We start from the raw sequence: 10,230 nt of genomic DNA on the forward strand, positions 1-10,230 counted from the left end.
AAGCTGTCACCGCTGTGGGTCCAACGGGGCCCAGTAGCACCTTCCCGCTGGGGCGTTGCTCTGCCCCTCCCCGCGGGCAGGAAGATGCTGGTCCAGGGCTAGGCCAGGCCAGCAGCAAAGCAAAGGCCAAAGCCACCATCAGCCTGGGACTTCGGTGCTGGGAGGGGGACTGAGGGCACTGGGAGCCCCAGGTGGGCAGGAGGGGTGGGTACGGCCCCCCTGAGCTCAGGGCGGGAGGAGGAGGATGGAGCTGCGCCACCCCCAGCAGCGTTTACTGGGGCTGAGTGACAGCCAGCGTGCTGCTGCCAGCCCGGCTGCCACCCAGCTCCCTGCAGACGTCACCGGCGTGTCCCCTGCACAGCGAGGGCACCGCAGCGGGGACAAGGTGGGAACTGCGTCGGGCCGCCATGCCAGGCTCGTTGCCCAAAACAGCCTGGACATGTACCGTGGGACAGGGATGTGCACCCCCCTCCTCCCCGCCGTGGGCCTCGCTGGGGTCCCCCAGTGCAGCTGCAAAGCCACGACACGTGCCAGGGTCAGGGGTGCTTTGCGCAGGCGGGGCTGGGGTCCCCACCCGCTGTCCCCCTCCTCCCGGGAGACCTGCAGAGCTGGTCACGGGGTTCATGCTGGCCCACGACAGGATGGGCCACAGCACGTGGGACAGGGCGATGGGGCTGGTGGGGGACAAGCCTGCCCCGTCCCATGGCACTGGGGCTGTTCGCTGTCCTGGAGGGGGCTGTGCCCTGCGGCTGTTGGGGTCCGGCCCCTGCGGTGACGCGAACCAGGGACAAGCGGGTGCTTTCTAGAAAAGGTTTTACTGTCCATTGCAATATATTAATTGATGATGCATATTTCGATAAAACAATTAAAAAACCCCACTTGCTTGGAAGGAGGGGGGTGGGAGGCGAGGGGGCTTGGAGGGGCAGTGCCTGGCGGGAGCGGGTGCCGCAGCGGGGCTCCCGGGGACACGGGTGGCAGGAGAGAGCAGTGGGCAGCCCCGCTCCGCCCCTGCCCCCTGGCCCCGTCATCGCCCTGGTGCCCACGACCAGCCCGGCTGCGCAGAAACCTGGCCGGCCACCAAGGGTGGCACGGGACCCCGCGGCTATAGGGTGAGGAGGGTGCCATCCTCCCGCCCGCTGCCTCGGCCGGGGCTGCCGTCGTGGCTGCCGAGGGACTGCAGGGAGCCCCGCGAGCTGCGCGGGGACAGGCTCCGCTGGAAGGGTCCGTCCGGGGGGGCCCCGTTGGGGCAGCCCCCGGAGATGTAGTGGGGCGCGCTGTCGCTCTCGATGACCAGGTCGCCCTCCTCGTCACTCTCGGCCGTGCTGTAATTGCTCAGGTACTGCGAGGCCGGGCTGGGGGTCTGCTGGCTGGGGGTGCTGTCCGTGGACATTCCCGAGCTGCCCGAGGCCTTGCTGCTGCGGATGACGTTGTTGCGCTGGTTGGCCGGCTTGACGGTGATGATAAGGTTGTGGCTATTGGCCACCATCATGTCCGTCACCTGGTCCAGGGACTTGCCGGCCACGTCGATGCCATTGACCTCCAGGATCTCGTCGCTCACCGCCAGCAGCCCCGTGCTCTCGGCCAAGCCGCCCTTCACCAGGCGGGAGATGAAGATGCCGGGCACCTTCTCGACGCCCTGCGGGGCCACGCGCACGCTGACGCCATCGCGGATGTAGAAGCCCAGCGGCTTGTCGGAGCCGTGCTTGTGGAGCCGCACGCGGCGGTGGGTCTCGGGCAGGATGTCCACGTCGATGATGGAGGAGATCTGGCGGAAGTCCTGGGGCATGCCGATGAGGAGGTGAGGCTTAGCTCGGTAGTGCGTGGGGCGCAGCAGCCCCTTCTTCTTCCGCTGCAAGGAGTTTGAGGCGAAGACGCCGGCGTCAGACTCTGCTGTAGGGAGCAAGGGAGGACACGGGTCAGGCACCGCAGCTGCCCGGGGACGCAACCGCGTGCCCTTGGCCCCAGGTGTTAGGGGAGCCGGCGGGAGAAGTGCCCTGCTCACGGGTCTCACTGGCTTTTCCTCCCCGGAGCATCACCCCGGCTTTTCCTGCAGCCTGTCTCCGCCGGGCCCATCTCCTGGGATTACCCAGCGTACATGAGGCCAGGATTAGTGGGATCGAAGCAGTGATTCAGCCTTAATCACACTTTAAGCCAAACTCTGCAGCTTAACACTAGAGCTGCCAGCCCTGACGGCCCGGGAGCCATGGCCGTGCCCCAGTTTGGGGAGAGGGAACCCCCCACCTGCATGAGGGGGTGCTGCAGCGGCAGCCAGCTCCGCGAGGGCGAGTCCAGCCCCGTGAGACTGCACCAGAGTCCCTTGTCCCTGCTGGAGCAGGGCCATCGCTGGCACGGGATGGGGATGGCCGCAGCTGGGTCCTGCAGAGCCCTGCCATCCCCCAGGACAGAGACTCCCCACCTCCTGGAGACCCATCCCAGGGCTGCAGCATCCCCGGGGCCCTGAACATCCCAAACTGCGATTTGTGCCACTGTCTCATTCCACCATCTGGCACCACCACACACTCCCTCCTCCTTGACCCTGCCCTGGGGCTGCTCTGTGGGGCCCAGCTCCGCCACGTCCCCTCCTTGTCGCATCCACCAGGTGCTGAGGAGCATCCCCTGGGCCCTCTCTGGTTTCTCCCCATCCCTTTCCCAGATCTGGATGCTGCATTGCCGGCGCGTTCCCCACGGTGCCCCCCACCAGCACCCGGACCCTGCTCCAGCCACAGGGGCACTGGGGATGCCCCCAAGCCCAGGGGACGCAGCATTTCTCCCTAGCCAAGCCAGCCTGCCAGGGCTCCTGGGTTATAAATATCTCCCTGCACACACAGCCTGGCATATTTTTAGCTCAGGGAAGGGCGGCGGAGGCTTTCCCACAGTTATTTCAGCGCACGGCTCCTCTCCAAGGGGCGCGGAGTGGCTGGGCCAGGCAGGTCCAGCACCCCATGGACGAGCCCTGATGTGCTGAGCTTTCCGTTGCCCTTCCCGCGAGCCAAGCCCAGCTAAGGAGGGCCTGCGCCACCGTCCCCAGCCGGGCTGCCCCGGGGGAACAGTTTCACCTGATGGGGTGAGGGCACGGAGAGGAGCCAAGCTGCAGCCTTTGCTTTTTGACCCCCTGCGGCAGGACCGGCTGCCGCAGAGCCCACCGACGGGTGCACACCTACGTACACACGCGTGTGCACAGCTCCCCGCACCCGGCGTGCGAGAGAGGCTCTGCAGCCGCGTTCCTTGCCGATCCGGACTGGTTCGACGACAGCCCAGCCCTGGGATGACCTGGATCCATTTTAAATCAGCTATGACTCACCCAGGGCTTGCTCCTGGCCTCTCCGCACGCCTCCCGTGGTGCTGCTGGCCCCGCAGCCCCTCTCCCGTGGGCACAGCCAGGTGCTGGGGCTTGCCGGCGCTGCCTCCTTGCCCTCCTTATCGCGCTGCCTACGCTGCCAGGGCTGTGGCTGTCCGCCCTCCACACCATGCCAGCTTGGCACGGTCGCCCATGGGCCCTCGCAGGCTTTTCGCAGCAGCAGATGAGGTGGGTCTGGGAGCAGGAGCAATGCCCCCACGGCAGCCCCGGCACACCCAGCCCCGCGCCGGCTCCCCGTGCCGCAGCCTGGGTCCAGGCATTGGTCCAGGAAGAGGGGATGGTTCAGTGCCGGCAGTGACAGCCCCTGAGCACACCACAGGCGCCGGCTCCCTCCCGCCGGCAGCCTGGATTGCCGCTGCCGGCCCCTACGCTGCGTGGCCCCAGAAGAAAGGCACGTCCAGGGGGTGTCCACCACCCCGATGCAAGAGCCAAGGCAAACTGGCACAGCAGCCAGGGCCGGCCACCGGCATCGCCCCTCGCCCAGGGACTGCGTACCACTAACGTGAGCTGGAAACTCGGAGTCGCTCTGGGTGCCGTGCTGGGGAAAAGGGAGCTTTTAGATCAGGCTCTGGCTCTGGGCACTGTTGCTTGACAGTGCTACTAAAGAGAAAGCCTCGGTGCTACTAAACCAAGTGGAAGGGGACAGGCTCGTCTCCATCTCCCCAGCGAAGAGGAGACGTACCCAGGGTGTTTGTCAACCGGGAGGCTTTCATCCTCGCCGGGACGCTGCTATCACGGCGATTTTGCACTCCTGCACGAGGAAGCTGCTCTCCGGGAACACACCGCTGCGGTCAGGGTGAGCCCCGGGCAGCCAGGGAGGAAACGAGCCTCCTCCCACCACCAAAAACTCGGCAGCACCCGGCGCCCTGAGAGCTCTGCCAAAATGCTGGCTGCCACTGCCTCGGGGCAGGGAGCCGGACGGGCTCCAGGCGCGGCGCTCACGGGAGCAACATGGTGTTTTCCGGGAGCCCACGCAAGCCCTGCTGGAAAACACAACTTCAAAGGGGTGAATCGCAAGAATTTGCCTTTGCTCGCCGGGGCACGCGGGGCCGGGCTGGCGTGGGTGCCTTTGCCATGGGGAAGGGCTGCCAGGGAGAGCCCGCGTGGGTGCCACAGCCCCGGTGGGGCTCCGGGAGCCTCGCGGTGCCACCACCTCCGGATCCATCTGCCATAGTGGTGGCTGGCAGGTACGCGACCGGCTGCCACCGCCGCCGGCACAGCCCAGACGTGGAACCAGTGGTACCACGGGATGTGGCTCATCTCCCTTGATGGGGAGGATGGATTCGGCGCCCTTCTCCGGCTTCCACTTACCCTTCTTCTGGATGATGACCCTGAGGAGGGGGTTGGCGGAGGACAGGGCTTTGTGGTAGTTGTCGTCATTGTTGATGGGCAGGAGGTCACCGTGGACATCCGTGTAGCCCAGGAGCACGTCCACCCGCGGGATCTGGTGCACCGTCTGCAGCAGGCGATAGAAGTCCTGGAAGCTGCCCGCGCCGGAGCGCTTCATGGCGAAGCGGCGAAATTCGGCATCGAACTGCAGAGGAGGAAGAGGAGGAGGAGGAAGAGGGTGAGGCTGGGCAGGGCTGGCTCTGGCCGGCAGAACCGATGCAGGCAGGGCACCGCCGGCTCCAGAGCCCCAGCAGCACCAAGGCAGCGGCTTCCGTTCAGCCAGAGCCCGTCCCAAAAGCAAAATAAAAGGAGCAGAGCTGTTTTCCTGCCCAAACACCGAAGCGACAAGGCAGAGAGGTGCCCACGTGGCGGAGGAAGGACCCTCTGCCCGTACCGCCAGCCATGGCAGGCACTGTGCTGCCGGGAGGCCCTTCCCTGTGACACGGGCGCTGCCGTAGCACCTGATGAGCAACAGCGTTAATTATTGCCTCCTTCAGTCACGACGAAGGAGAAGCCAATTAAGAACAGGCTGAGGAATGCCACAAGGATTGTGCTGCCCGAGGGGGGTCACACCGATCCCAGGGCAGGCAGCAGCCGATGCACCCCGGGAAGGAGGGCACCGCGCACCCCGCCGGGGGTGCCGGGCAGGCAGGGCACAGCTGGGTGAGCGCACAGCTGGACAAGGGTGCAGCAAGGGAGTGCACGCATATGGGTAAGCACGGGGCTGCGTGGGCACAGCTGGATGAGGGCACACATCTGAGTGAGCCGGGTGAGTACACATCTGGATGAGCACACACATCTGGGAGAGACCACATCTGGGTGAGCGCACAGCCATACGAGCACATCTGGACGCACAGCAGGGGCTTCATCCCTCGCTGGGGGTGCACAACCGGGTGATGGCACAGCCGGGGATGCGCGTGCCCTGCTGAGCGTGCACATCTGGGCGAGAGCACATCTGGACGAGGTGTGCACCCGGGGTGACCGCGCACCCAGCACACCCACCCCGGCGGGGCCATGCCGCACACCGGGGCTGCCAGCACTGCGCACGGCCGAGGGCGCACATCTGGCGAGCGCTCCCCGGCGACGCTCCCACGGCCGGTGCCGGCCCGCGGCCCGGCAGAGCCCGTGGTGGCGGGACGCCGCAGCCGCCGGGCCGGGCCGGGCTCGGGGAGGCCCCGGCAGCGCTGCTGCAGCGCAGAGCAGCGCAGGGGAGCGGAGCGGAGCTCCCGCACGGCCTGGCTCCCGCGCCGCTCCCCGGTGCGCGGTGCCGCCCCACGTGTGCTGCCCGGCGCGGCGGCGGTGCGCCCGGCCGTGACCCGGCGGAACCGGCCCCGGCCCCGGCGCCGGCGCCGGCGCCGGCCCCGGCGGGCGCTTACCTTGCTCTTGACCTCGATGACGGGCTCGGCGGAGCGCGCCGGCGTGCGGTGGTGCTTGGCCATGCTGCGGGCCGGGCCGGGCCGCACCGGGCCGCGGGGCCGCGCCGCCGCCACCGCCGCTCCCGCGGCCACGGGGGATTTTCACCGGCCATGACGTCACCGGCGAGCAGGCCGGGCGCCGCCGCGCCATTGGCCCAGGCGGGGCGGGGGGCGTGGCCGGAGGGTTGCTGACAACGTCGCTGTGGCAACGGGGGCGGGGCCGGGCGGGCGGCAGGACCCGTCCCCCCCCTCCGCCCCGGCCGTCCCGCCGCGACCGGGAGCCTCGTTAGTGGCGCAATTAAAATCAATAGGGGCGGGCGCCTGCCCCTCCTCGGGGACACTGGGCTCTGACACGTGGCTGGCATCCCCACGAGTGGCAGCCTTGGGTCCCCCCGGGGATATTTCAGCGTGGCTCGATCCCACGCTGGCGGAGCGTCCCGCCTCCCCCGCTCGTCTGGGGCTGCCTGCTCCCCGCTGCCACGGCTTTGGTGGCCCCTGGGCCGGCAGGCCGCCGGGGCAGCCTGGCAGCCGGGACGATCCCTGGCCCCGCGAGACGCCGCCGTGGCGCTTGTTTCCAGCCTCCTGGTGACACGCTCCCTCCGGTTGTTATCCCTTGAAAATTCTGTTACGGCTCCGGAGCAGCGCGGGCCGGGGGAGGTTAGTCATTCCGGCCATGATTCGCTTTACCAAGCGGTGGAACAACCGAGCGAAAGGAGGGGAGCGGCTCGAGAGCGTGTACGGCAACGGAGGCGCTGCCAGAGCGCACCTCCTCGGGTGCTGCCGGCTGCGGCCGCAGCGATGCCCTCAGCATGCGCCTCCGGCAGAACGGGCTCTGTTCAGGCACAGAGATGCTCAGAGACACACAGGCAGCCCCTTCCCCGCAGACCCCGCCGCGGGGCTGCTCTGCCTGCGCGATGCCGGAGCCCCCTGCCTGCTCACGGGCTGCCAGCACCGGGGGCACCAGCCCCAGCGCCTAAACAAGACTGAAGTCTTGTTCAGGGGCTCCGAGGAAGCTGCCGCACCAGACGAAGGGGCCGCGACAACAGGGCCGTGAAACGCTTTTTAAAGCCAGACACCTCACAAGCACAGCGCTTCCTACCGAGTAAACACAGTGAACCAAACCCCGACAATCAGCCCGGCTTGTCTGGATCGCGCCGTCCTCTGATCCTTGCCCTATCCCGGCCCGCGGAGCAACCTTTGGACGGCATGAAATTGCATCAGATCCAGGCATCACCGCAGCACCGGGCTCGCATAAGCCGGACTGCGGCTCCTGGCAGGCTCTTCCCCTGCGTCACCGCACCTGGGTGAGCAAAGGGAGCGCGCCAGGCTGCGAGGCCGCGGGACACCTCCCGGCGTACCGGCAAATTCTCTGCCAGCTGCTCCTGCTGCGCCGAAAGATTGCTACGCGGTGAAAACGAGCCTGACCGCACACAGAGCTGTAAAGTCATCAGCAATCTCCCCCCCAGTTTTTTTTTAAACAGAGTAATTGTGTTGAGGTCAGAGAGATAATCCTGATTTACACCAGGGTTAATGTTTACGCAGGCACCAGTGACAAAAGAAGCTTGCAGCCCTTCATTTCCAATTTTGGTAAATCGGAGTTAATTGTTCAGCAGGACGGTGGGGGTGACATGCTGGTCACCTTCTGTTCTGCGCCGTGTCCCCGAATCTGAAGCTACAGAGCAAGACCTCAGCAGACAGTATCGGGGCAGGTATTTGTTTTGCCTTAGCACCAGGAGCTCTGAATCAGCCTCTGGGACTGGAGCACGTGCTACCAAACGTCCAGACATGTCCACCGACTTCAGATCCACCAGTTCTTGGCTGCTTCGGCTGAGGGCAGCGAGGGCCGGGCTCTCCAGGGAGCTCAGCACCCCCTGACTCAGAGGGGGGCTGCCGAGGTCTAGCATCACAGGAACACTCGGGTTGGTGGGCACCTCGGGAGGTTGCTCCTCCACCCGGATAAGGTTGTTCAGCACGTTCCCGTGAGCGGACGGTTTTCCCAGCTATGGGTGGGGCAGGAGATGGGCAGTGGGCAGCTCAGCGAGCTCTGCCCCCCTTGTCCATGGCAGGGAGGAGAAACACGGGAGTTTGAGCTCAGGGCAGCATTGGCGCTGCGACTACAGCTGCTGACCCGGTCCACGGGCCAGCAACGGCAGAGGGAGTCCCAGCAAAACACACACGCAGAGCCTGAGAACCTGGTTTGCTACTAATATCTCCACAGCTTTACCCTGTCCCTGCCACCCATGGGAAACCTCCGGGTACGCCGAGCGAAGGCTGCAACCCAGAGAGCAGCAAACAAAGTCACCTTGAGCTTAACGGGGGACATTGGCAAGGGCGGCCTTGGACACTGCATTTGTCTTTCCCTCTCCCACCGCGGTCAGGAGCTGGGGGACACGGATCACGGTCCCTGCCGGCAGAGCAGGAGCGGCAGATAGCTCTGACAGCATCTCCTTGGCTTGGTGGGGACACAGAGCTGAGGCTGGGGAGGGAAAGCCCACCTGAGCCTGCTCAGGGACAGCCGAGGGCAGAGCAGGCGGGGAGCGCAGCCTCAGCTCTGAGACGACTCCTGCTGCCGCGGTGCTCGTTTTGGGGAGGGATGCAACACGGGAATGGGCTCCACCGGCGTTCTCCATCCCTGCAAGGATGTACCCTGGCAGCCGCGGGGGGTTCGTCAGACCAGACGTAGGCTCGCTTCATTTCTTTGCGATTTTGTCGGCTCCCAAGGCAGTGATGCCCCATGGCACAGCTCTTCCCCAGGAAGCTGCGAGGTGATGCATCCCCGTGGCTGAGTGTCTTTTCTGGCTGCAAAACCTGGTACTGGCTGCAAACTCATCCATGCCTTTGGGCAACAGGTCTGGTTGCCAAGGAATACTGAGCAGCTAATGAAACATGCAGGGTAAATACATGGTGCTGACAGACAAATCTGACTTCTCACATTCCTGTGATATTGTTTTAAAGTACACTAAAACCCCCTCCTGGTGCATCAGGATCATTACCACTGGTTTTCCCAGTGCCGGATCACATCTCAAAGGAAGATGGGTATGGGGAGGAGGACTCAGAAGATGCTGTTCTACATTTTCATGGGGGTTTTTTTTGTTGTCAGTGATAATTTCTTGCATTATCATCTTTTCCCAACACCCCTGCGCACTCCTTTTGGCCCCACGCAGAAGCATGGTGTGTCCTGTCCCCATGAAGTCAGACACAAACCTGTTGAGGTAGCTACGCAGATCTGGCAAAACAACCATAGGAAAAAAGGTAACATTTCACCTGGATCAGGCTGCGGATCCAGCGTGCGCAGGGCCCTGCGGAGAGCTGTGCTGCTCCCGGGGGCGAAGGGAAAGGGAAGAGCGAAGCCAGGGATCCCTAAAACTGGCGTTGCTGCCGAAGCCGATGTGTGGTGGAGCTTTGCCCTGAGCAGGTGACCAAGGGACCGCAGCAAACAAGCCCCGCCGCGGCGCGGCGGCGAGGCCGAAGCAGGCGGGAGCGGGCAGGCGGGACGCGGGATGGGCGTCTGAAGAAGACGCGGCAGAGCACCGGTTACGCGTCCCCCCTCCCTGCTCGGTGCCGAAGGGGCGGCTGGGCCGGGCCCGGTGAGGCTGCGGCCTGGCGGGCGGGGCGGGCTCGGCTCCCTCAGGCCCAGCGCGGCCCGGGGGGGTCGGGCGGCCATGGCGGCGCGGTGAGGCCGCCCCGCTGCCTGCGGGCCCCGCGGGCTGAGCACGCCCGGCCGCCGCCGGGCGGGCGGGAGGGAGGGCAGGGGCCTGGCGCCGGCGGTGACAGCGGGACCGGGCCCCGCCACCGCCCCCCGCAATGGCCGCCAGCCCCTCACGGCCCGGGGCAGGATCACGGTCGCCATGGTGACGCTGCGCCGAGCGCCGGAGCCCACCCCCGCCCCCGGCACCGCCCAATCAGCCCCTCCGCCTCCCGCCACCGCCCTTCCGCGGCGCCGCACGCGGGACTCCGTCCCATTGGCCCACGTGGCAGCCCCCCTCCCACCGCGGCCAATCAGCTGCAGCCACCGCGTCCCTGCGGCAGGGCGGGGCGCGGCGGGCGCCTATAAAAGGGTCGGGAGGG

General features: G+C 66.3%; 1 protein-coding gene across 1 annotated transcript; it reads right to left on the minus strand.

Annotated features, from left to right (window-relative positions):
- Positions 1-797: 797 nt before the first annotated feature.
- On the minus strand, positions 798-6,232 carry PARD6A (par-6 family cell polarity regulator alpha). Its single transcript, XM_075160785.1, has 3 exons — positions 6,124-6,232; positions 4,670-4,892; positions 798-1,890 (listed from the first exon to the last, which is right to left on the minus strand). The coding sequence occupies exons 1-3, from the start codon at positions 6,184-6,186 to the stop codon at positions 1,103-1,105; spliced, it is 1,074 nt and encodes a 357-aa protein (XP_075016886.1). The 5' UTR covers positions 6,187-6,232; the 3' UTR covers positions 798-1,102.
- Positions 6,233-10,230: the final 3,998 nt, after the last annotated feature.

This window comes from Calonectris borealis, chromosome 12, assembly GCF_964195595.1.
Source record: "Calonectris borealis chromosome 12, bCalBor7.hap1.2, whole genome shotgun sequence".
Lineage (NCBI taxonomy): Eukaryota > Metazoa > Chordata > Aves > Procellariiformes > Procellariidae > Calonectris > Calonectris borealis.